The following is a 25,515-nucleotide window of genomic DNA, read 5'->3' as shown; positions in this document are numbered from 1 at the left end:
TTCCAGAGGTCCTGAGTTCAATTCCCAGCAACCACATGGTGGCTCACAACCATCTGTAATGGGATCTGATGCCCTCTTCTGGTGTGTCTAAAGACAGCTACAGTGTACTCACATACATAAAATTAATAATTTAAAGGAATAATTAATAATTTGGGACGGCAAAATAGGAGCAGACCCAGGCTTGGGAGGGGACAAGATGCTAGGCCTTGGGGTGAGTGTCTTCCCTTCACTGAAAGGCCAGTGGGGGGGTGGGCAACAAATGGGAAGAGGAAGGTTGGAGAGATTCAGAGAACTTGGCTTCCAAAGGGAGTTTCCACACTTCTGTCCACCTGCAGACAGGATCCTGGGGAGCAAAGCCGGCCCTCAGGATCTGAGAGACAAAGATGAGGGACCACTCGGGGCTCAGCCCTTGACTGTTTGAAGCCCTGACCAGTGTGCCCAAGATCAACACTGCATTTTTCTTCACGGAGGGCAGGGAGACGGGATACTTAGTTAGTGGTCTGTTAAGGGCCTCAGATGGCTATTAAAGATGGGAGGCAGACCAGCAGAAGGATGCTGAGTCCAAGGCTATTGGGCTGCATGGTGAAATGGGGAAGGGAAAAGCGAGACAGGAAGGAAGGAGGGAAGGAAATGGATGCAAGGGAGAAAGAGAAAAAAATGAAGCAGTCAACCTAAAGTAAGGATATATGAAAAACATAAGGAAATCCACTATTAGTAAGCTGATTGTTCGATAAAACTGCCTGGAGAGATGGCTCAGGCATCTCTCCTAGCATCCACATGGCAGACACAACCACCTGTACCTCCAGTTCCCTCTTCAGGATGCCCTCTTTTTGTGTCCACAGGTACAGAAGCAGCACACAAATATCTATTCATGCAAAATACCCCTGGGCATAATATAATAATAAATAGTTTAAAACATTTTACTGGTCTGGCAAGTTGGCTCAGTGAGGAGAGATGCCTACTACCACCAAGTCTGAGGATCTGAATTCTATCTCAGATAGAATTCTATCTCCGCACCTCAAATGACAGCAGAGAACCAACTCTTTTTACTTTTAAAGATTTATTTATTTTATTTATATGAGTACATTGTAGCTGTCTTCAGACACACCAGAAGAGGGCACTATGCAGATGCTGGGGATTGAACTCAGGACCTTTGGAAGAACAGTCAGTGCTCTCCAGCCAGAGAACTAACTCTTAAAAGTTACCCACTGACCTCCTCATGTGTGTCATCACATATGCACCATCACAGATAATAAATAGAGTTTATTTGGAGAGGGGGTGAACATGATGGTACAGGCCTTTAATCCCAGTGCTTGGAAGACACAAGCCCACGGATCGGTGTGAGTTTTGCCAGCCAAGAATGGTGGCCCATGTTTCTAATCCTAGCGCTCAGCATAGGCAAGTGGATCTCTGTTAGTTGCAGGCCAGCGTGGGGCTGCGTGAGATCCTGCTTCAGAATAAAACAGTGCCTGAAAGGCCAAAAAAAGAAAAAAACAACCCTCAAATAACTGTGCGGGCCCCTTCCGTCTCCATAGAAAGGGGGATGGTATCCTTATCACAACCCTGGAAAGATTTCTTGCTCCTTTAAGCGACCGAGCGGTCAGGACCGCCGGATGACGTCACTGGCGGGCCCACAGGAAGTTGGAAGCGCTATGAACTGCGCGCCACCGGAAATTGGCCACGCAGTGCGTAAGGTCCATCCTCCTGGAGTCTCCTGCACGGAAGTGAGCGCTGTGCGCCGGAAGCGACTGCTGAGGCTGCCTCGTGGGGAAGCCGGACAGCATGGGACAGTCAGGGCGGGTGAGGCGCGGCGGCCCGGGCGGGCATGGGGCTCTGGTGGGGTCGCGACCGAAGCCTGGGCGCTCACCGCCTGCCTGTCGTCCCCGCAGTCCCGACATCAGAAGCGCGCTCGCGCCCAGGCGCAGCTCCGCAACCTCGAGGCCTACGCCGCGCAGCCGCACTCATTCGTGTTCACGCGAGGCCGAGCGGGTCGCAGTGTCCGGCAGCTCAGCCTGGATGTGCGACGGGTCATGGAACCTCTCACCGCCACCCGCCTGCAGGTCTGCATCCCACAGCCCTTCCTCTCCAGGCCCGGGGCTCGGCATCTGGGCGAGGACTTGGGGCCAGAAGTTGATAGTTGAATTCAGTAGCAGAGCGCCTGCCTTTCATGTGGGAGGCCCTGGCTTAATCCCCAGCACCGCTTGATCCAGTCGTAAGGAATGGTGTGCAGGCGAAATCGGGAATAGGAAAGAGGGGGAGAGCACCTTAGAGCCTATCCGTGGTTACATAGTGAGGTCTGGTGTAAAAAAAAATAACGTCGCGCGTTGCGGGGCAATGGCTAGGTGAGAAAAGGGGCTTGCTACTAAGCTGTAGTTCAGTTCCTGTACCCCACGAAGTAAAGGTAGTGAGCCAGCTCCTGACCGGTTGTCCTCTGACCTCCATCTGTGCGCCCCTACACGCTTGTACACAAATACTTTTAAGAGTTATTTTTGAGTGCTGGACCTATAGTTGAGGGATACAAGTAAGACCCATTACCTCCAGAAAGGGCGTGTGTGGTCAGAAATAAGATATCAGAAACATCAGTTTAGGGTTCTTTGCTCAATAAGAGATGTCCGTAGCCATCTCTTTTCTCCATTATCAGGTTCGAAAGAAGAACTCACTGAAGGACTGTGTGGCAGTGGCCGGCCCCCTGGGGGTCACACACTTTCTTATTTTGAGCAAAACAGACAGCAGTGTATACCTGGTGAGTGGGCACCACAGCATGCCTTTCCCTCCTTGGGCTCCAGCTGCTCCTGTCTCATGATGAGCCCACTGCCCTGAGCCGTTGTGATGCTGGCTTCAAAGTAAACGCTCTGAAGCAAAGGAGCAAGGCTTTCCCTTTGTCCCACCCACCAGCCAGACCCCTCCACCCTCACCCAACCTTTCTTTGGCAGAAGCTGATGCGACTCCCAGGAGGCCCCACTTTGACCTTCCAGATCAATAAGGTGAAGAAGGGTAGACAGAGCCCAGCTTGTGTGGAGAGGGCCCTGGTCACACAGGTGGTCCTTAACCTCTCTTCACCTTCCCTTTCAGTACGCACTGATACGGGACGTCGTCTCTTCTCTGCGCCGGCACCGAATGCACGAGCAGCAGTTTAACCACCCGCCCCTCCTGGTGCTCAACAGCTTCGGCCCCCAGGGCATGCATGTCAAGCTCATGGCCACCATGTTCCAGAACCTATTCCCATCCATCAACGTGCACACGGTGGGCCAGATCTTGTGACTGCAGCTGGGGTTGGTTGGGCAGTTGGAAAGGGAGCGGGTATCGCAGACTACATGATACGTCTCCATTGTGTGGAAAGACTTACAGGCACAAAGCAACTAACTTGATCGTAAATTCAAGGGCAAAGTTGGTGTGATTTTTGTTGATCTCATATGTCTCGAGCTGGCCTCCAACTTTGTGGCTAAGGCTAGACTTGAACTTCTGATCTTCTATCTTCTGTGCTTAGTACACCTTAAGAGGTGTACAACCAACTAAGCCATATCTCTGCCCTCGTTCCTTGATTCAGGGTCTATGTTAGACCAGGCTAGGATTAGACTTGTGATCTTTTTTGTACTAGCCACCCAGCAAGACTAGAGTTTCAAGTACACTCCTGGCACCAGTGGATCTCAGATTAGGCTCCTTACAAGGTCTTAAGTCTGATGGTTGGCTTTGGTGGCCCCTACAACTGAGACTTTTAGCCAGTGCTCCAGACAGACCCTAGTTGTAGCTCCTAACACCTGGGACACCCCTAGTGCCTTGTGCAGACACAGACTGCTGGAGAAAGCCAGCATTCCTTCCCAGTTTTAGTGCCTGGTTTCAGCACTTAGTCCACAGGCAACTCATGGTCCCCTTGCCTCTGCCTCCAGGTGAACTTGAACACCATTAAGCGCTGCCTCCTCATTAACTACAATCCCGACTCCCAGGAGCTGGACTTCCGGCACTAGTGAGTGTTGGTGGGAGGGACTCTGTGGGACACCCCATGCACCTGATGAGAAGTCTGCTGCTGAGACTGTGTGATTGCTCAGACTCAAAGTAAACGCCCTGATGCATGTATAGGAGAGGGCAGAGAGCTGACCTTGACTCCATGGCCCTTCACCTCTCCCTCTGTTCCCACCATTGCAGCAGCATCAAAGTGGTTCCTGTGGGTGCAAGCCGGGGCATGAAGAAGCTCTTACAGGAGAAGTTCCCTAACATGAGCCGACTGCAGGACATCAGTGAGCTTCTGGCCACGTAAGCCGGTGGGTGGCAGCTGCAGCTCAGGGCTCCTAGATTAACCTGTGGAGCACCCAAAGTAACCTGTTGTCCTATACAGGGGTGCAGGCCTGTCAGAAAGTGAGGCGGAGCCAGACGGAGAACACAATACCACAGAACTGCCTCAGGCTGTGGCTGGCCGTGGCAACATGCAGGCCCAGCAGAGTGCTATCCGGCTTACAGAGGTGAGGAGTGGCTATGGTGGCCCTCATAGCTCCCAGTCCCAAGGCTAGCCTGACTCTCTTCCCATCCATGTGTTGCCAGATTGGGCCCCGGATGACACTGCAGCTCATTAAGATCCAAGAGGGTGTTGGGAACGGCAATGTCCTCTTCCACAGTTTTGGTGAGTAGCAGGGTGAGGCCATCCCGTGAGAGCAGTGTTCAGTCCAGTTGTGATGTTGACAAATGTGTCTGATCCTTTCTCACAGTACACAAGACTGAGGAGGAGCTGCAGGCCATCCTGGCAGCGAAGGAGGAAAAGTTACGGCTCAAGGCACAGCGTCAGAGCCAACAGGCAGAGAACTTGCAGCGCAAGCAGGAACTGCGTGAGGCCCACAAGTATGCAAAGGCACTGGACAGAGAGGGTTGGGAGCCTCCCTGGTCACCTGACTCATGACACACTTGTCTTCCAGGAAGAAAAGCCTAGCAGGCATAAAGCGAGCCCGGGCAAGGGCCGATGGTGACAGTGATGCTGAGGACCCAGGGCCACCTCCAGAGGTAGTGGGGGCAAGCCAGCCTGAAGAGGAAGAGGATGACGCCGAGTATTTCCGACAGGCTGTGGGCGAGGAGCCTGACGAAGGTGTGCAGCAGGGTCTGTACTAGTGACACCTTGGCCCTTTTATTTCAGAGGACCATAACCGTTTCTCTCCCCACAGACTTGTTCCCCACAGTGGCAAAGCGGAAACGGCAGGGTGGACCTCTGGGCAAGAAGCAGCGAGGGAAGGAGCAAAGGCCTGGTGATAAAGGCCGAGGTCAGGGTGGCAACTGGCGGGCTCTGAAGCTGCGTGGTAAATCCCAGAGAGTCAAGAGCAAGCTGGGACCCAGAGCTGCACACCGGAACTTGGGCCCAACATCAAGGAAAGGAACGTGAACCTGTCTGGCAGTGGGAGGACCATGGATGCCTCAGATTGGGGCCCGGAAGCTGCCCTGGGGTCCAGTGCAGTCCGGTTTCCTTTTATAAAGGAACTGCCTAGTTCTTACTTCCAATAAACCTTAACATGGCACTTTTTGAGTCTTTTCTCTGGTTGGGGCGGGACAGAGCTAGCGGTACTTGGTTGTGACAGGCCAAGAGGCAGGCCCAGCCAGGATGGTACAAAGGAGATGGGGTAGGTGGGAGGTGTCACTGACTGGCTATGCAAGTAGATAAGCCAGTGCCCAGACTGCTGGGCCCCCAGAAGCCACTGTGAGGATTGTCTGCCTTCTCAGGTGAGCCAGCACTCAACCAGTTGACATGGGCTCTATGAGGCTAACCAATACCCCACCAGGTGCCAGCTTGGAGGAACATTGAGGGAAGGATGGTGGAGGGTACTATTGCAGTTCGAAGTGGCCAACATACTGCTTGTGGTTCTTAGAGGCTACTTGGTAGCGCTGGCTGCTTGCTGGGGCTGAGAACAGTGCAAGACTGTAAATGGGGCAGACTTGTTTGGAATGGTAAGGCTATAAAGTAGATACCCCTCACTGTTATCTGGGTACCCTCTGGTGGTTTTGGAGGGCCTAGCAACTTTAGGAGGGAGTGCTTTGATGCAGCTGCTGAGTGGTAATGGCAAGCAAGCTTCTGTAGCATCTCAGTACAGGGTCCTGTGCCTACCCAGCCTTGTTTCCAAATGACTTAATGTGGTCCTGGCCCATTTCATCTGAGGATAGGTTGGTCTTTCAGATAATGGTAAGGGACCGCCAGGCTGCATTTGCAGGCAGGCCTCCACCTATCTGCTCAACACTGGTAGGAACTGACACTTATGTAAATACAGGAGTAGGGCCCGAGGCAGGCAGGCAGCTCAGTGACTGCCCACAGGTAACCTGTCCTGCCTACAGAAGCACTTGGGAACCACTAGCAAGTACATTTTTCAGGACTTCCTCTGGCTCATCCTGATGGCAGAGGTCCTCTCGGCCACCGTGGGCAATAGCCTGGCCGTATATGGTTTAATCACTTAAGAGCAAAGGCCCTAACACCCAGCTAGCAGTCAGCAACCTGTTCTATGCACCAACACTGCCCCCTCTGGCTGCCTACTTCTACCCACCCAAAAACTGGAGCTTCAGGGATGTGGCATGCTGCCTGGAGCTATGTCTCCACACAACCAGGCATCAGCCATCAGCCGATACATGGTGGTTGTGCACCCCTTCCTTACACGAAGACACCTGTGACCCAAGCATGCCTGGGCTGTCAGTGTTGCCAGCTGGGTCATGCCCACCCTGTGTGCTACCCCCATGCTTGCTTTCTCCTACCAGAAAGAACCCCAACAGAGACTTGGGCATGCAGTGTCAACAATCTTAACACCCATGTCAAGTGCCTAGAAATGGAGGACAGCCAGACAGAGGCCTTGAAAACCTACAGCTTGATCCTGGCAGGCGTGGGCGGCTTCCTGCCCCTGCTTCTCACACTAATGGCCTACAGTGTCCTAGGGCAGGTGGTGCTACACAGCCAGGGCATGACCACAGCCCAGAAGCTGCATGTGGCAGTGCTGGTGGCCAGTGGTGTGGCTCTATGCCTGCTCCTTTGCTGCCCACCAGATCACACAAGGGCTCCATGTGGATGCCAAGTTGCACTGGATGGCTCGCTGCCCCAGGTTCTCAAATAGGGTGCAGGCTGAGCGAGAGCTGGTGCTGGGGCCCCCTTCTTTGGATACCTGACAACATGCATCCTTGTGCCCCTGGCCACATGAATGCACCCCTTGCTCTACATGGCTGTGGCACTCAGCCCGAGCTGCCACCCATGTCACCGAAACTCTGACAAGAGCCCTTGGCAAGACTTGCCTCTTGAAGGTACAACCACTCACCAAACTCAGCTGAGGCCATGACCTGACAGCAACCCACAGGCTGGGTTGTGACACCAGCGCTAAAGTACCAAGGGTCCTCCACTTACCCCTCAAGGCTGGTGCCTCACCAGTGGAAGCTGCCTCTCATTCAGGCAGGTCCTTTATAAAAACTCCGGCTGAGGGAGGGGCCAGCCTCACACCCTCCCCTGCCCCCACTGGGAGACCCATGAAAACAAGCAGGACACAGTGTATTTGGAGTCTGTTTACTGGAAGCTTTCTGTCCCTGAGGATCTGGACAACAGCAGCAGGTAGCAGATGTCTTATTAATTCGTTGATGGCCTGGAAAGAGGGAGGGAAGTGGTAAGGATGCAGGTGGGGCCGTGATCCTGAAGGTTACCTGAGACTGCACTCACACCAGGGAAGCCCTGGTCCTGCCTGCTTAGGACCTGTAACATCATGCCTGGCAAGGTCTTTCCCAGAGAACAAAGGACCTTCCTTCAGACAGACCTGGTAACCACATAACTGGGCTAGGGAAAATGTGGAAAGGGGTAGGAGGGTCCTTACTTGGCCCACTCGACATTGAGGATGAGATGGTCGTAGCCAAAGCCAGACACCCCTGCAATGGCACGCGCGGCATCCTCCCGGCGGTGAAAGCTGATAAAAGCAAAACCCTGTGGGCCAGGTGCAGACATGGAGGTGGTAAGAAGTGGGTCACGGGATCCCTACTCTCCAGCTACCCAGTCCTCAGCCCAGCTCAATCACCTTGGACTGCCCAGTGGTCTTGTCCTTGGCCAAGTAGATTCGGGAGATGGAGCCAAAAGGCCGGAAGAGTTCCTGCAAGTCAGTCTCACGAGTGTCCTCGGACAGGTTAGTGACACGGATGGTGGCATTGTCGTCAGCTTTGTAGGCAGAACGGGGAGAGGCAGCAGTGAGAAGGACCCCACAACACAGTGCAGGAGTAATTACAGAGTGTCGTCAGCCACTTGCTACCTGGGTTTTCCTACCCTCTCACCTCTGCGGTTTGGCTGCATAGACTCCCCACGGCGGCTGGCCCCATCCCGGAGACTAGGTGGCACATACTTCCCTGTCTTGTTCTGGGCAGCCTGCACGGGCTCCAGCTCTGGAAAGCAGCAGACAAAAGTATTATTTAGCCCCAGCCCCCAGGTGTAGGCATCTGGTCATCCTTTGGTGACCCAAACATTATATCCAGGAAGCTACCACTCTTCAAAGCCTGCTGACGACATGAGCAAAGTGAACATGCTACAGGGCAGACACGATCCGGGCCCAGCACTGCAGAGCCCAACAAGCTAGAGAACACCGGCCTGGCAGCACCCAGACTACAACAGGCACACGACACTGAGGGATGTCCCTAGGCTACTCATCCATGACAGTGAGAGGCAGAACTCCATGCAAGTCACAGGAGGAGAGTCACAGGAGGAGCTACCCCCACAGGACGCCACATTAGATTTTGGTCTACAGAGCCACACTGACCCCAGCACATACATGGGTGTTGCCTGAATATATGTGTACATACATATATACATGCACACCCAAGTTAGAATAAGTCGTCAGTCACACATCAGAATGACTGTGCCCAAAGCCACTCAAACTTTGGCCATAGGTGATACAGGGAAAGAGAACAGCACACTACGAAAGGAACAGCTGAGGCCCCTCCCAGGTGTCCCATGCCCACACCTCCTGGCAGTTTCTCCTTCTCCCCGGTAGACAGGCCCAGCTGCTCAGCCAGCTCCTTCTGCATGGGTCCCAGTGTGTCCTTGTAGGGGCAACGGGTGGTCCAATGGTCGCCCTTGCAAATGCGGCAGGACACAATCTTCTGACCCTTGAGCTTATTCATTGGATCCTCCTCCTCCTGGCAGTTTAGATCCTGGTGGGGAACAGGGAGGGATGGCTCAGAGGGGGCTGCTGTGCCCCGCCCACACCAACCCCACTACGCTATTCAGGCACCAGCTTTACCCTGCTCACCTCTTTGCTAGTGATGAAGGTCATGGAGACATCATCACTGACCGTGGTAGTGGCCACATTGGGCCCTGGCGGGTCAAACTCCGAGTTGCCAAACTTCTTCCAATTCTGGGTTCCCAGCAAACAATGCAGAGAAGTGAGGAAAAGGCAGGAAGATCCCGCGGTGGGAACCCCCAGACAGACAATCGTCCCGGGGGCCTTGAATCCCATGATCTAGTCTCCCTAGAGGCCTTCCATGTGATAACGGTGACAATCCCTATTTCCTAAGCTAGACACGGTGGTACACGAGTGTCACCCCAACACTAACCAGGCGCAAACAGGAGGATCCTGAGACACAAGCTCAAAACCAGCCTGAGCTATATGAGGCCCTGTCTAAATAAACAAATAAGAAAAAAAAGGCACTGGTGAGGTAGGTCAGTGTGAAAAAGTGTGGTGCACTTTGTACACTTAGCAACCTACGCGTGACCCCAACACTCATATAAAAAGCTGAGTATGGGGCTGAGCTGGGCTGCTGCCAGCCTCTGGGCAGGGCCAGCTCCCACCAGGAATGAAGGAGGAGTCACCCAGATCACAGGAACCCTGAGCTAGTTAAACCTGAAACTCATTTCCTTCCTGTAAAACAGGGACCACAAAGCTCCCTGCCTCACGACGCTGGCCGTATCTTGCTAACTGGCTGGCATGGGACCTTGCTCTCAAGTGTTGCTGTCCTTCCTCTACAAGCCCCGCCCTCAGTAGGTGGAGGCTGCTTGCTTCTTCATGTAGACAGGAAAAACAGGAACTCTAAGTCAGGACTCAGGAGGCTGAGGCAGGAGCATTTAGAAAGAAGACTACAGAGCTAGGTCCTCTCAAAAATACCACGGCAGGATTGGTGGCAATGCCTTTAATCCTAATGCTGGGAAGGCAGAGCTGGCAGATCCAAGTTCAAGGCCAGCCTGGGCTACAGAGAGAGGACAGCCCTACAGGACAGCGGGGGCTACACAGAGAAACCCTGTCTGGAAAAAACAAACTACAAACAAAAAAACCCAAGAGGGCTGGCTATGTCTCAAGAGTATTTGTCACAGAAGTGCCCATTGGAGTCTGATGCCCAGCACCCACAATGAGGAACTGTGCACAGGGATGTACTTGGATTCCCAGTGCTGGCCAGATAGGAAGTGGACACAGCAGAGTCCCTGGGGGTTTAGTGCCCAGCAAGCCTAGTCTAGTTCCTAATATCAAGAGGCCACCGCAAACCAAAAGTGTAATGTGCTGTGTGTTGGGGGAATGATACTCTGCACACCTGCACACAAAAGAATAACTAAAAGTAAATAAATAAAAATGTTTAAAAAATCTAACTTCATCTACTCCTAGGCCCTGAACTTTCAAGGTCTAACACTAAACCTTTATTCTACATCAACAAATAGGGGCTTCCCAACTCCTCTGGGTCAGTCCTGGGGAACACCCACAGCCCCAAATGAGGTAGAATCTTACCTTCCTCCTCGCCACAGCCTTTGATGCCTTCCGGGTCTCAATCCTGAAGGTTCTGACAATCTGATGATGGAAAAGAGAGAGGAGTGTTTCCGGAGTCTCAGGCCCTGCCTCTGCCATCCAAAGCATCACTGACACCCCTCACCACCGACCTAGGAGCCTCTGAACAAAGGCACGCTAACCATATGTGCCCACCTCAACCTCACCTTGAATTTCTTCCCATCTTCCTCTATCTTGTACTCAGTCACGGTCTTTATGTTCCCATTGATGACTTCCTTGGGAGGAGGCAGTGGGTCTGGAGGAAGATGACAGAAACTGACTCTTGGGTAATGGGGACTGGCTGGAAAGTAGGCTTGAGAGTCGGAAGGGAGAAGGCAGGAATGGACGTCGCTCACCTCCGGGCAGTAACTCGGGCTCTGGACTGGTGTCACCGGTGGGCAGAGGGATTCCTTTCAGGAGCTCGCTGGTGACACACTTGTCTGCCAAAGGGAATTCGGGGAGGAAGATAAAGTGAGCCACAGAGCTGGAACTTTCAAGCCTGTGTGTGTGATGTGTGTGTGTGTGTGTGTGTGTGTGTGTGTGTGGGGTGGGAGTTGTCTTCGCGGATGGCATCAGGGGCACAGAGCAAGGCGAGGGTGGGGCTGGCCACGCGCGACTCTCGCCTGAGCGTGGACACCCGGGTCTCGCAGCGGGCGGGGCGGCACACAAACACTCACCGTCCTCTCCCTCCTCTTCCACCTGGTCGGCCCAGCTGGGCTTCGAGCTGCGGGGACAGGAGATCGGTGAGCGGGTCCCGGTCCCCGCGCCGCCCGGACCACCATGCACCCCAGAGCTGCCCCCACACAGCCTCTCTAAAGACCCCCCATCTCCACCCCACACTTACTCAAAGTCGCCAGTCGGCATCTCGAAGTCTTACTCCACGCAGCTCCCTGCCCGGGTAAAGACCGGAAGCCTGGGTAGAAGAGATTTCCGGTGACGCGGCCGCAGCCTAGAGCGGCCAGACCGCGGTGAGCACAGCGCTTCCCTGCGGACAAAAGCGGGAACGCGGGTCCCGCGCACTGCAAAGCGCTGAGATCCAACCTGGAAAGGGGGTCCAGAAAAGAGCTTCTAAGAAATTTTTGAACTTTTTTCCCCCTATAGATAGGATAACCAGTAACTCCCCGCAATCCTCCTGTCTCAACTCCAAAAGGCTGAAATTACAGGCTCCTGAGCATCAGTGCCAGATTGGCCTTGAATACGAGGCTGTCCTGAAACTCCTGAACCCCAGCTGGCCTTGAATTCATAGCAATCTTTCCACCTCACTCTCGTAAGTGCTTGGAATACGAACATGAAACCACCACACCCAAAAGTGATTCGTTCTCTCCCTTTTCCTGGAGAATTAATTAGTTTTCAGCCACCAGTAATCCCAGTGCTAGAGGTGGAAGCTGGAAAATCATGAGTTAAAGGTCATCTTCAGCTACCTCTTGGATTCCAGGCTAGCCTGTGCTACATGAAACTCTGTCTCCAAAGCTAAAACCCTGGGCTATTGCTTTGTTCCCCGGGCTTGCCCCTGAACTCATGAATGCAAGCCGTTCACAAATAGCTGTGTGCCAACAAGCTTGGCTGAAAAGCACGTCTCAAGAATGCCCTTGCTTCATATTGTTGGGAGGATACCAGGATTCTGGTTTGTTGAAGAAGAAACAGACTCAGACCAACCTCCTTTGTCCTGTGCTAGGACATTCTTTCTTTGAACAAGAGGCTACCTGGTCTGCTGTGCTTCCTTTTCTGTGTAGCATGCTAGGTTTTCTCATACAAACTTGTGTGTTTGTATTGTTTGAAGACACCAGGCTTGCGCATACACAAACCCTTATGCCACCCAGCACACAAGTGGAGGTCAGGGGACACTTTGCAAAAGGTCTCTCCTTCCACTCTGTGGGTCCTGGTATTGCCTTCAGACTTGGCAGCAAGCCTCCTGTTGGAGTCCAGGAATCAGAAACCACATGAACACCAATCTCTGTCAGACACAGTTTATTGAGCATATATCCCAGGACTGGTTAACCAGGGCCATAGTCCAGATTCAGGAACTGAACTGTGACCTCAACTTAAGATCCTGCAGGGTTTTTAAGCTCCAAATCCACAAACATCTGTGCCAAGTTACTTCACCAATCAGGATTTAGGGATGGGGATTTCCTTGGGAACATGTCTTTGTTGTACATTCATTCTGCTCCCATTGGTTGGGGTATTCAGCTGTGGCAGGGGACTTGCCTTGTCTAACATTCATGTCTTAACGTGCCAGCCAGGATGTCAGTTACCCACATGCATGTCTCTTTCTCCCAAGTAGGATGTCAGTTCCCAGGGAGGTCTTGGGAATTTAAATTTTATGTGACCACTACTCAAAACAGAAGTCTTATTCCAAATAGCTTTTTATATTGGTGCAGGTGTCTCTTATGTGGGGGTCCATCCCAGGGACAGCTTATAAAGGCAAATACCATAAAGGCTTATACATAGGTGAGGGAAATGTTGTTGGGTGGTTGGTTTGGGTCCAAGCTTATCGTGGGTAACTATACAAAACAGTTCTACTGACTTCTATCATGATTGGTTTCCAAGGGCACAGAGCATAACAGAATATATAATCAATCTTGGCATTAGAAAGTTTCCTAGTAACAGCAAAAACATATGAGAAAGTTTCCTTATGATGGCAGGCTAGCCAGGTAACAGTTACCTAGGCCTTAACGTTTTATCTAGACCTTAATATTTTACCTAAGTCGCATTACCTCCTTAGCTGCAAAATCATGTGGCAAGCTCTACTCCTGCCACCTTAAACTACCTCCTGTGCTAAGCTCTTGTCAAGTAAATGAAGATTATATCAGATTCTCTGCCACTATGTGTCCATTTGGGATGATGGTGGGGGATAGAAAGCAGGGAGTTAGCTGTGCACACTAGCAGTGACCTATATTCCCAGCACTTAGATAGCAGTGACCTATATTCCCAGCACTTAGATAGCAGTGACCTATATTCCCAGCACTTAGATAGCAGTGACCTATATTCCCAGCACTTAGATAGCAGTGACATATATTCCCAGCACTTAGAACTTGTATCTTGGGCTGGCAAGACGACTCAGTAGAGAAAGATTCTTTCCACAAGCCTGTTGACTTGAGGTCAACCCCAGGACCCATCTGGGGGAAGGAGAGAACCGACTTTAGCAGGTTGTGTCCTGAGCTCCACACGTATGCGTGGCGTGTTCTCACACACTGAATTGTAGTGGAATTCCTGTAGAATCATGGCATCTGGGGTAAATATCAGCGTGAATAGCTGTTTTCTAGAAGTACTTAGACCTTGAGGAAATCTTGTGAGGTTGTTCAAAATTCAGCCCACAGAGGCTGGATTTCCCTGCTCCCAGCCATGCCTTAATTCATCGAGTGGCTCTTCCATGGACCCTCAGGACCAAGAACGCCAACACTTGTTAAAAACGTAATGGAGTGAGGTCAGGCAACATCCAAGGATGTATGGCCGTAAAAGGAGACTGGTTAACTAGCTTACATTAGGTTTTACTGTTGTTTTCTCTAAGGGTGCAATAAGCACAATGGTCAGCTCCAATGCTGGGGGGAGGCAAGAGTTTGAACTCAGTTGGGAATGATTAAATAGAGTGGGGGCATGACACGAGTAACAAACAAAAAACAGACGTAAAAGTTAGTTCTAGGTCTTCATCCAGAACAAAGTCACTTTAAGGTTTTCTGTGGTGCTTTACTGAGTTTTCTTGTGAGAAAACTTATTGCAGTAGCCACTAGAGGGCAGAGTAGAGCAGTCAGTTAGAGAAGGGAGGAGGTTGGGAAACTCAAGCTGCAAAAAAACCAATCCCCGCTTTTAGGAAGGTTACCCACCTGCGGTAGCACACACCTGGCTGAGGCAAGAGCACCATCTCAAGATCGAGGCCAGCCTGGGTTACAGAGCAACACCCTGTTTGTAATGAAATTAAAAGAAAAACCGCCAGGCGGTTTTAAAAGGTGCAAATATAAAATACTGATAGGATTTTTCCTTGGAGCCTAGTAATTTAACTTGTGGCAAATTGTATGCAAAGATGTGCTGGTTAGAAGGCTGTGTGGTGGAGGGGAGGGGCTGCATGTACTTGTCACCAGCTCAGGTAGGAGCAGTGAGTCTCCAAAGGCCGTTTGCACTGCAGTGAAAACCCATTCGGTAAATAAATAGTGTTGTTCTTTTTCTGGGAAGCAGAGTCTTGGGTAGCCTTGGCTGGCCTCAAACTTGCTAGGTAGCACAGGATGACTTCAAGCTACTGATCCTCCTGCCTCCAGAGCTAGGATGACAGGCAAACACTGTCACAACCGGTTTATTTAGTGCTAGAAGTGAAGCCCACTGCATGCTGGGAAAGCTGTCCTTTTTCAGGTGCTATTGATGTGATAAACACCATAACCAAAAGCAACTTAGGGGGGAAGCGTTCATTTTATCTTAAGGTTTGTGGTCCTATACTGAATGAAGTCAGGTCAGGAACTTAAAACCTAAAGCGGAGGCCGTGGAGGAGTGCTGCCCACTGGCTTCTAACCCCTGGCTTGCACAGTTGGGTCTTGATTGTTTTGGAGACAGAGTGTATCTCCTGCCTGTCCGGGGACTGGCTGTTTAGACCAGGCTGGCCTTGACCAGGCTGGTGTAGACCAGGCTGGCCTTGAACTCACAGAGCTCCAACTGCTTCTCGAGTTTTGGGAATAAAGGCATGAGCCACCACGCTCAGCCCTCCAGAAGGCTTAAAAAAAAAAAAAAAAAAAAAAACAAAATAAAGCAAGGTACCACTGTGTAGATCAGGCTGGCCTTGAACTCATATCGAAGATTCACACTCCCCTGCCTCCAGAGTGTAGGAGGCATCTTCCATGCCTAACCCTTAAAACAATTTTCAAAAACATTTTTGAAAATTTATTTTGTGTGATTATGTGGGGATCAGAAAATAACTTTCAGGTACTGGTTTTCATCTCCCATCCTTTAGGGTCAAGGGATCTAACTTATGCCATTAGGCCTGGCTGCAAGTGCGTTTATCCACGGAGCCATCCTCATGGCCCCTGTTCCATATTTGAGCATCATGCCGCTGCCGACAGCCTGTCCCTTCACCGTGACTTACCTTCATCTTGGCTCCATGCGTTCCCCTTGAGAGGCAGATTTGAGGCTTGAGTGTTTTCCCTCCATGCCTGGCTGCCTTTCAAACTCCTCTAGAGGTTGGGTGCGTATGTATGATGGGGGTGGAGAGGCATGGTTGTTATCTTGGTACTTGAGAAGTGGAGGCAGGAGGTCAAGGCTAGCCTCAGCTACATAATGAGTCTGAGAATGGCCCCGGGCTATAGGAGACTCTATCTCAAAAACAGAATATAATTCTGCAGCACTTACAGGGGATTTGATGGATCTCTCAGAACCTGTGGCATTCCACCCACTTCTAGGTATATTACAAAAAAAAAAAAAAAAAAAAAAAAAAACCAGCCGCGGATACTGTTTTGCCCAGCCCTTTGACATATACTAGATGAATCCCTTGAAACAGACAGATACATGCAGCTGGAATACTCATACCTGCAACCTCAGCACTGGAAGTCTGACAGGAGGATCATTGCCAGTTTGAGATCAGCCTAGGATACATTAATGAGCTCCAGGCCAGGCTGAGCTACAAAGTGAGCCTTATCTCAAAACAACAAGCATAAACTGTCTCAGGCCAATCTCACATCAATAACCCCAACACTCAGGAAGCCAAGGCAGCCAGATGACAGCAAGTTCAAGGCCAGCCTGTGAGACCCTGAGAATGCCTGGCCTGGACAGTGAATGGAGGTAGGCACAGACTCAAGGTTGCTCAGGATACGTAGAACAAGGAATGGTTGAGCGCTCAGTCCTAAGCAAGACTCTACACCACATCCCCAGACCCTTGAGAAGAAGGCAGGAGGACATAAGAAGCAGAAGAGCTGTAGTGCATCATCAGGAGAAGACGGCCATTGCAGACAAGCCCTTGGCAGCAGCAGAAGCAGCAGCAAACCTGCACAGGACTGGCCAGTCAGGTGTGGATGAAGAGGGGTTCACAAAGCTGTCATCCCTGCTAAACTACTGGCAGATACAGATTCAAGAAAGGGACAATCATAGCCTTGAGTTGTATACCCAATGGTGAGCTCACCGGGCTGCAATGGCTACTTCCTAATCCGTGGCCACAGAGATGGCCAGAGCAGGAGTAGAAGTTCAAGGCCAGCCTAGGCTATATGAGACTATCTCAAAGTTGTTTGCTTTTAGAGACAGGGCCTGAGTAGCCCTGGCTGTCCTGGAACTCAGTCTTTAGGCAAGACTGACCTCAAACTCAGAGATCTACCTGCTCAAAAAAAAAATAAATAAAATTAAAATGTGTTTTGCATCAGTGTTTGACTGCAGTACCTGCAGATGCTAGAAGAGGGTGTCAGACCCTGGGGACTAGAGTTACAGGTAGTTTATAAACCGTTATGTGGGGTGCTAGAACTAAACTCAGGTTCTTTATAAGAGCAGCCATTACTCTTAACTGCTGAACTGTCTCTCCAGCCTCCACTTCTATGATCAGTCAACTTGATTTCGTGGAAATACAAGTTTCTTCATCAATAAATAAATTACACAGTCAGACCCTGGTGGTATACGCCTTTAATCCCAGCACTCAGGAGGCAGAGGCAGGCAGATCACTGAGTTTGAGAGCAGCCTGATCTACATAGTAAGTTCCAGGCCAGACCTGGCTACATGATTGAGACACTGTCTCAACCCCCTTACATCCAATTACCCTCAAATGAGTTTAAAAATGTCAGGTGTAACAAAGGATACCATTAATTCTTGTACTTGGAAGGCAGGGACGGGTAGCTCTTTTGTGGCCAACCTGTTTTATAGTTTCAGGCCAGCCAGGGTAGTGATTTGAATGAGAATGGTCTCATGTATCTGAATGTGTGGTCCCTAGTTGGTAGAACTGTTTGGAAAGGATTAGGAGTGGCCTTATTGGAGGTGTCATGGGAGGAGGTGTCCCTCCTGATTGTAGAGATGAGATCTCAGCTACTGTTCCAGCACCATGCTCACCTGCCTGCCTGCTGCCCTGCCATGTTCCCTGTTGCGAATGTCACAGACTCATTCTCTGAAACTGTAAGAAAGCCCCCAATATTGTTTTAAAGTTGCCTTGGTCATGGTATTTTCACAGTAACAGGAACGATGCCAGGCGACACAGTGAGATTCTAACTCAATACAAACAATAAACCCCTAGTTCTGGAGCAACAGGATGGCTCAGTGGTTGAGTGTTGATGTGCAAGCCAGGCAAATAAGTACCTAGAACACACACACAGGTGGAAGGAGTACACACCTCAAACTGCTCTTGACTTCCACATGTGAGCTGTGGCATACACCCACCCCACCATCATACTAAACATTCTGACATAAACTTTACAGAACTGGGGACGTGGATCAGCTGATAGTGTGCTTGTCTGGCACCAGTTCCATCCCCAGCATCTCAGAAGACAGATGTGTTAGTGCAGGCAGGTAGATCAAAGCCAGCCAGGGCTATGTGACTTCTTGTCTCAAAGCAAACTCAAACCATCCAGCACACGGTTTTGATCAGGGTCTAACCTTCAAGTTTCTGTTCCCTTAAAAAGACAAAGAAAAGAGAAGAGAAGAGAAGAGAAGAGAAGAGAAGAGAAGAGAAGAGAAGAGAAGAGAAGAGAAGAGAAGAGAAGAGAAGGCCTGAACTTGAGCTCTGAAGAATGGCCATTGCCTCAACACAGAAGCATGCCTGTGTGGCCGCACACCTGAGACAGGCCAGTATGTGTGGAGGTGGGAGTTGCGCACACACCCGTTACAAGATGCCAAAATGGAAGCCAGCCTTGCAACCTTACTCTTAGGACAGCCTGTGTCCCTGTTGAAAGACAGTAGCTGGGGCTGGAGAGATGGCTCAGTGGTTAAGAGCACTGGCTGCTCTTCCAGAGTTCCTGAGTTCAATTCCCAGCAAGCACATGGTGGCTCACAACCATCTGTAATGGGATCCGATGCCCTCTTCTGGTGTGTCTGAAGAGAGCAGCAGTGTACTCATATAAATAAATAAATCTTTAAAAAACTAAAAAAAAAAAAAAAAAAAAAAAAAAAAAAAAAAAAAAAAAGAAAGAAAAGACAAGACAGTAGCTGTTCCATAGAGGCAAAGAGGCTTCCATTTACACAGAAGTACATCTTCCAAATCATCTGTGTGGTGTGTACAGTAATAAATACAGGCAAGAGACCTGAGTTCCAAGCTAGCCAGGGCAACACAGAGGCCTAAAAAAAAGCTGCTGCTATATTTAGTATAGTACAGGAGCACCTGGAAGCCAGGATTCCACAACTAGTAGCCCAGCATGAGCTATACAGTGAACATAATGGCCAGACAGTCACAAAATACATCAAAAAGGTGTGTGTTGAGCTATACCCAATGACCCAGGAGTCTCTTCTAGGTCTTAACCCAACTGGAGTTCTGCAGACAGGGTAGACAGGAGTTTTGAGAGTGGCTTAGCCATGGTCTCTTCTTCTTGCTCCATGATCCAGGCCTTATGATGTCATCATGATCCCAGGATAGCTGCTTTTATTACAAGACACCACAATAAAAGGTCAACTCTAAAACAAAAAGGGCCAAGTGCCCATGGAGATTAGCCAAGACCATCTTAAGAGGCTTTCTGGAAAGACCCACTAGAAAGTTCCGTTTGCCTTTCACTGGGCAGAACTAAGTAACAGAAATGTATCCCACCAAAGTAGATGCAGTGGTCGGTCCATGGACGCCTTAAAGCTCAAGCCCCTGCCCCTCCCTCTGTTGGCTGGAACGCTGCCAGAGAAACCAGTCACTAGCTGGGTGCTTTATGGATGCGCTTTATTTTGAAGAAATATTACAACATATAAAACTACATCAAGTCTCAAGTGCCACCTGCACAGTGGCAGATCTGATAGGATACAGAATAAAAAACAAAACAAAAACAACAACAACAACAACAACAACAACAAAAAAAAAACCTTAAAATTCAGAATGCACAAAGTACTGCACGGCTTGGTCACAAAACAAACCTCATACAAACAGCCTAGTGTCAGCCATGGCCACAGACACCGAGCACAAGACTTCAAATGATGGGGCTCAAAGGGTTAAAAATGTCAGTGCACGTGGGGCTCCGGGTGAGAGCGCTAGTCCTCCTCGGTCACAGCCTCCTCCTTTACTTTAACTGCAGCTGAGGAGAAAGGAAAAGAAGTCACTTGAGAACAGAACACGGCAGCATGGACGCTCAGGGCTGGCACTAAGAACCTGTACGCGGTTGGAAACACTCAGGACTGAGACACAGCTCCCTGACGTTTCTACACCTTGGTGCTGGGGCAGCCCCTGAGACCGGTGCCTGCTGACTTTATCAGCAAAATGCTCACACTGCCTCAATAGCCCCTCTGCAATCTGCCCTGGCTCTACTACTCTGACCTTGTGTGTGAACGTGGTACACTCAGGCCCTGGGGACTAGAGCTGCCCACGAGGATGGTGGCACATACATACCTGAGGCACTCTCCTGAGCGCTGGCCAGCAGGCAGAGCTTAATCTCCAGGCCAATGGCTTTGGCCAGTGGTGGTGGCACGGCATTACCCACCTGCGGGAAGGAAGGATGTAATACCAGGTTGACACCAGGCTCACCAGTGGCCTGACCATGACCTGGGCTTTGTGGACTCTGTCTACACAAGTGGTACAACCCTTCTGTTGTGATGTCTACACACACACACACACACACACACACAGGTCACTAACAGGGAGTTCCTTTTGCCTGCTCAGTCTCTGAGACAGGGTCTCTATGGAGCTCTCTAGGCTGGGAGCCAGATCTCCACCCGTTTGCCTCCCCAGTGCTGGGATTAAAGGCACGCACCACCGCACCTGGCCACCAGTGAACTTTTTAAAAGCTTTAGGAGAATCTGGAAGTAAAATTTGGACACACCCAGACCGAACGTGACTCCCGTTAGGAGCCAAGGGTCTGGATCATGGGCGTGCTCTGCACAGAGCCTGGGTCAGGTGATGTTTCTCAATAGGAAACCCAACTACAACAGCCAGCCTAGGAAGGGCCATTGTGTTGCTGTTGCTGACCCACACTCTGGTACACAAGCTGTGGCCCCCACTCCCGATGTGAGCGCTGAGGCCACTTGGTGACAAGCTCTGGTGATGAACTGACCTGCCGGTGTCTGTCCAGGATGTTGCCGAAGAACCGGTAGGTGTCTGGAAAGCCCTGAGAGCGGGCACATTCCCGCACGCTCACCACCCGGTGCTGCTCTGGGTGGAGCACTCGACCCTGCTTGCCCATGGGCTCAGGGTTGGTGACAGTGGTGCTGAAGAAGCCATCCCACTCCAGACGCCCATAGAGGCCGGCCCAGTGGTTGTGCCGGTTCCCAGTGTGTGGCAGGCACCAGGGGATGAGGGTGCTGAATTGTCTGACACTGGGGTCGCAGGGTTTGCCTGTTGCAACAGAACACTGAGTTATGGTCAAGCCTGGTACCAGGACCAGGGAGATCCGGAGGCACCTCATCTCTCATCTCTGCAGAGGGGCTTCCAGAGGGGAGCTCTTACAGCTGCTTGATCTGGCCCCTGTGCTGCTGTAACCTCACACCATGGCAGCCATTTGATTAGTGGCACCCGAGCGTGGCCAGGCCTCTGGCTTAACAAGTAGATGTGTTGAATGGGGACTGCTACACAACCCAGGAAGCCACCCCATGAACAGCCAGCCCCCACACAGGGCTGTCATGGGGAGACCAAGAGGAAGTGGGTGAGTGAAGCCTGGGGTCCCACCTTCTGCGCAGGAACAGACCCCACGCAGGGCCCCCGTGCTGCTGTAACCGTTCTTCACGTCGTGGAAGGTGTACTTCAGCTTATGCGCTGTGAAGCCGTCTCTCAGCCGCACCTGGATGTTGGGCAGGTCACGCCAATCCGACCCTGGGAACAGCGGGATGTGCCGCATGCGGGCGGCCACCAGGGGGTTCATGTCCTAGAACACAGGGAATCCCAGCTGAAGCCAGCCTTCTGAAGTTCAGAAGGCACAGAAGGGTACCCAGAGGCTCAGATCCTATCAGGAGGAGACAACCACCCAACCCTAGCTGAGAGATGGCCGAGTAAGAACGGAGCTGAGGACACCTGGAGGGACATCTGAGATGAATACACAGGACAAGGAGGCCGAGTGTGAAGTCAGCTGGGGAAGCACACACAGCATGATGTCTGATGTATGAGAAGCCCATACAGAAACACTATTAAGAGAAGGTGTGTTGTGGGGACATTTGGATGTCAACCAGGGCCATCCAAAGATGACACTATGTGGGTAGGAGATCAGAGACGTTCATCCTGGAGGCCTGTGGAAGTGCAAGTAAGCCCAGGAAAGAAGCTGGCCCAGGCACTGGCACGGCCGCAGGGAAGCTACCTTGCAGATATGGTCCCTGAGGATGGGCTGGTAGTGTGATCCTCGCAGCTGCCTCTGGAACCAGGACTGTGGCTCTCCATTGTAGGAGATCTCGGGCGCCGAGGCTCCGTTCTGGATCTCAGGGAGGTCAGACATGGTATCTCGCACCGTGATGGTTCGGAAGGGGCACGAGCTCAGCCTGCAGCAGAAGGCACTATCAGATGTCAAGCAGGTGGCCTCTGCTGGAACTCAGGGTGTGAGGGGCAGCTATAGGGTGGGCTCTACTCAAGCCTGCTGCCTGCACACAACGCAGAGCCTAAGGTGGAACGGTGCAAACCTGCACCAGGCTTGACCTTGTAGCCAGAGTTGACGCAGAGCTCCTCAGTGAGGGGCAACATGACAGTGCGCTGTCCAGAACACAGAGCCGGCAGCACCCCACCACCGTCCCGAGCACATGGGGGCGGAGTGAGCACGGCTCCTACCTTGTAATGTTGCTAACAAACTTCTTGTCATCCACCACAACGCTCAGCTGGCAGGCACGGGGTGCAAACACATGCAGAGGTTCCGGGAACAGAGGCAGCTTCTCTCCTGGGGCTGCAGCCAAGATGATGGCCCTCCTCCGTGTCTGGGCCACGCCATACTGTCCAGCCTGCAACAGAGGGAGATGGCATTAGGCAGAGTGTTTGTCCAGCTGGCCTTTCTCGGAGAACCCAACTAGAAAGTGGCAACGTGTCTATCTGCAGCTCCCCAAATGGCGGCTCCACGGCAGCTGGCCAGCAGTAACAGCGTGCCCCAGTTAGCCAGGGCCATGCCATTTGCAAAACTCCCATTTTGGTTAAATGGAGACAATCCCCAAGACTACAGTAACTTGAATTTCCAGAACTAAAATCACGTGTCTAGGCTCCTGCCATCCAAATTCTGTCAAGGTCAGTTAAGGCCCACCCCCAGGAATGCTTTCTCATCACTGTCTTTCGACTCTTGCCCTGTCTCTCCCTCACAGAAACTCCTGCATCTCTAAGTGGATGACAAGCTCTCTGGGTGAGCAACAGGACAGAGTCCTGGGCCGCTTCTCTCCTTGTGTTTTAACCTTACATCAATCCCAGCTCTCCCAGGAGAACACTGCAGAGACCACAAAAGCACAGGGGAGGCCGGGAGCCCTCCCTCCGACAGTCACTGAAGACCACGGTTGCTGACCAGGCTTGGCCACGAGCACAAGCCTAAGGCAAGGGGTGGGAACACAGCACTTGTCCCATATGGGATCCCACGAGTTTCAAGTTACAGCACCCATTTGAACAGCCAATTCTGTTGTCTGATTACGGAATCAAGGTCTCATGTAGCCCAAGCTGGCCACACACTTGCTATGTAGACAAAGATGAAATCAAGTCCTGGTCCTACCTACAACCCCCTTTTACTTGTTGGGATGATTAGCGTGTGCAACCACGTCTGTGTGGTAAGAATGGCACCAGGCTTCCTGAAGGTTAAACAAGCGCTTTACCAGCTGGGTACGAGCTACCCCTGATTACTCTGGGTGCTGGGGACTGTGCTGCTAGTGAGCACACCACACTGAGCTGTGGCCCAGCTCTGAATCCTGAAATGCTGGCCTTCAATCTGTAGATCCTACTCCAGCCTTGCAGAACTGGAGAAGACAGGCCTGTGCCACTGCACCTCATCACCCCATGCTTTTTACTGTCTTTTTCAAGACAGGCTTTCTGCATGTAGCACGGGCTGTCCTAGAACTCTTTGTAGCCCAGACGGCCTCAAACTCAGATTTGCCTACCTGCCTTCCTGGAGCTGGGATTAAAGGTGTGTGCCGCCATACCTGACTAACCCTGTGCTTTTTCTATCTTGAGCTGAGCCACTCTGTCTTTACAGCCACACTGCTGGTCATGCAGACCTCTGTTGCCCACAGCAGGCCTGAACACTCTCCTGGTTAGCGATGGAGAGCAGTAGTGCAGGGCCTGTCCTCCAAGAGACCGTTTCTGTCCCTCTGCCTGCTGTGTGGTGCCCACCTGGAGCACACCAAAGGTGCACTGGTAGCCCATGCGGACCAGGCAGCGCAGCGTCAGCTTCAGCACCATGGAGCGCCTGAAGGACACGAAGTTCCTGACGTTCTCCAGAAGGAAGAATCGAGGCCGGTAGTAGTCACAGTAGCTGTAGGGGCAGGAGGGACATCGTCATTCAAACCCCCACATGCCCAGGGAACTGAAACAGGGCACGGGCAGGTCCCACTGGGGGATGCTCCCACAAACCAGCATCTAGACTGAGTCACCACCCCCCCCCAACCCCTGACAGCAAACTGACAGGGCAGTGGTCCGTGCTTACCTGAGGAAGGAGACCACTAGGCAGTTTTTGAACTTGGAGTAAGTACGGGAGTTGAAGCGGTTCATGCCACTGAAGCCCTGGCAGGGTGGCCCACCACACAGCATCTCCACATCGCCCTTCTGTGGCAGTCTTTGGCGCAGAGAGTTGGTCACCTCACCAGCCATGACCAGCTTAAGAAGCACGTTGCAGTCCTCTGTGAACACTGTGGTGCCAGGGTTGTTCAGCCGAAATGCCTGGGCTGCCGGTTCCCACATCTCGATGGCCCACAGTGTCTCTGAGACACCTGGAAGACACAAAGCCAGAGGTCTCCTTTTAAAAATCTGTTTTAATTCTATTTGCTCAAACATGCATCATCCCGCTTGACAGCCAGACATGCTTTAAAACCAGCCCACGCTTACCTGCTTGGTGGAATCCTTCCGATAACCCTCCACAGCCAGAAAACACATCCAGGGTCCGAAGCTTGGGCAGTTTGATGGCTGCCTCAGGTTCTTTGGGCTCTGGTACCTGATGCTTTCCCTTCCCTTTCCCTGGAGGAAGAACAGTTATCAGCCATCAGAAGGGCCAGTAGCCCGCTCTCCTCAAGCCTTATTCAGGAGACGCTTTATCTTGCTATGTGACCTAGAGTGGCTTCCTGGGAGACCTTCCCGATCCAGCCTCCCAATCACTGGCATCTATGATCCCAGAATTTGGGAGGTGGAGGCAGAAAATTCTGGGCTTCAGTGCTGCCTAAACGGCATGCACTTTATCTCACAGAACCACACTCAGGAGGACTGACAGACAGACAGACAGACAGGACACACCTTTCCCCTTCCCTTTCCCTTTGTTCCCAGGGCTGCGGGCGTGGTTTGGAGGGTCTTCAAAGCTTTTGGTCTTTGAATTGTAGGCCTGCAGAGAGAAGGCACATTAGTACAGAAGAAATGCACGGATCCCTTCACACTGTTTAAGAACTGACTGACGGTCTCTTGTTCTGAGTAGGACCACAGTAGCCACCAGTGGACTTGGTCTCACCAGTGAAAACAGACAAAACCTCTAGCCAGCTGGTGGAGGTGCTGAGGCACAGGTACAGATCTGAGGCCAGCCCACACACAGAGAAGCTGTCTACAACCCACATGTGACTAAAGTGTATTCCT

General features: G+C 51.6%; 3 protein-coding genes and 2 non-coding genes across 7 annotated transcripts in view; 3 read left to right on the top strand and 2 right to left on the bottom strand.

Moving 5' to 3' along the window:
* Positions 1–1,667: 1,667 nt before the first annotated feature.
* On the top strand, positions 1,668–5,495 carry Ppan (peter pan homolog). The gene is made up of 12 exons (XM_034511150.2): positions 1,668–1,800; positions 1,890–2,060; positions 2,642–2,743; positions 2,934–2,984; positions 3,073–3,243; positions 3,888–3,964; positions 4,144–4,251; positions 4,334–4,457; positions 4,537–4,615; positions 4,701–4,830; positions 4,905–5,071; positions 5,148–5,495. The coding sequence occupies exons 1-12, from the start codon at positions 1,783–1,785 to the stop codon at positions 5,360–5,362; spliced, it is 1,413 nt and encodes a 470-aa protein (XP_034367041.1). The 5' UTR covers positions 1,668–1,782; the 3' UTR covers positions 5,363–5,495.
* Positions 2,790–2,872, top strand: LOC117714461 (small nucleolar RNA SNORD105). The gene has a single exon (XR_004607539.1). It is a non-coding gene; the product is annotated as a small nucleolar RNA SNORD105 (small nucleolar RNA).
* On the top strand, positions 3,997–4,076 carry LOC117714463 (small nucleolar RNA U105B). The gene has a single exon (XR_004607541.1). It is a non-coding gene; the product is annotated as a small nucleolar RNA U105B (small nucleolar RNA).
* A 1,998-nt stretch (positions 5,496–7,493) lies between the features above and the next one.
* Positions 7,494–11,665, bottom strand: Eif3g (eukaryotic translation initiation factor 3 subunit G). Its single transcript, XM_034511116.2, has 11 exons — positions 11,572–11,665; positions 11,405–11,451; positions 11,084–11,167; positions 10,895–10,983; positions 10,692–10,751; positions 9,228–9,332; positions 8,940–9,129; positions 8,257–8,364; positions 8,007–8,143; positions 7,809–7,915; positions 7,494–7,583 (listed from the first exon to the last, which is right to left on the bottom strand). Exons 1-11 carry the CDS (start codon positions 11,589–11,591, stop codon positions 7,568–7,570), a joined length of 963 nt encoding a protein of 320 aa, XP_034367007.1. The 5' UTR covers positions 11,592–11,665; the 3' UTR covers positions 7,494–7,567.
* Positions 11,666–19,513: 7,848 nt separating this feature from the next.
* Positions 19,514–25,515, bottom strand: part of Dnmt1 (DNA methyltransferase 1) — a 47,168-nt gene continuing 41,166 nt past the window's right edge. For 2 of the 3 annotated variants that reach the window (XM_034510633.2, XM_034510636.2), the window contains exons 30-39: positions 25,186–25,270; positions 24,784–24,912; positions 24,386–24,668; positions 24,073–24,214; positions 22,546–22,712; positions 22,085–22,262; positions 21,463–21,658; positions 20,852–21,132; positions 20,191–20,281; positions 19,514–19,879 (exon numbers count right to left, since the gene is read on the bottom strand). In XM_034510633.2, coding sequence (XP_034366524.2) covers positions 19,836–19,879; positions 20,191–20,281; positions 20,852–21,132; positions 21,463–21,658; positions 22,085–22,262; positions 22,546–22,712; positions 24,073–24,214; positions 24,386–24,668; positions 24,784–24,912; positions 25,186–25,270 — 1,596 coding nt within the window. In that variant the 3' untranslated portion in view covers positions 19,514–19,835. The remainder of the gene's footprint in view (positions 19,880–20,190; positions 20,282–20,851; positions 21,133–21,462; positions 21,659–22,084; positions 22,263–22,545; positions 22,713–24,072; positions 24,215–24,385; positions 24,669–24,783; positions 24,913–25,185; positions 25,271–25,515) is intronic. The other variant, XM_034510635.2, reaches the window with a different exon arrangement.

Source organism: Arvicanthis niloticus, chromosome 8, assembly GCF_011762505.2.
Source record: "Arvicanthis niloticus isolate mArvNil1 chromosome 8, mArvNil1.pat.X, whole genome shotgun sequence".
NCBI classification, from domain to species: Eukaryota; Metazoa; Chordata; class Mammalia; order Rodentia; family Muridae; genus Arvicanthis; species Arvicanthis niloticus.
Note: the sequence above shows the minus strand (reverse complement) of the source record. Positions and strands in the feature narration are given on the sequence as shown.

Bases quoted from the DNA above. Each gene is read 5' to 3' on its own strand.
- Ppan (XM_034511150.2), top strand. The intron at 4,458-4,536 runs GTGAGGAGTGGC...ATGTGTTGCCAG, and splicing joins GTGCTATCCGGCTTACAGAG to ATTGGGCCCCGGATGACACT. The intron at 4,616-4,700 runs GTGAGTAGCAGG...CCTTTCTCACAG, and splicing joins TGTCCTCTTCCACAGTTTTG to TACACAAGACTGAGGAGGAG.
- Eif3g (XM_034511116.2), bottom strand. From the start codon at position 11,591: ATGCCGACTGGCGACTTTGA. The intron at 11,452-11,571 runs GTAAGTGTGGGG...CTGTCCCCGCAG, and splicing joins ATGCCGACTGGCGACTTTGA to CTCGAAGCCCAGCTGGGCCG. The intron at 9,130-9,227 runs GTGAGCAGGGTA...GTTCCCCACCAG, and splicing joins CCTTCATCACTAGCAAAGAG to GATCTAAACTGCCAGGAGGA.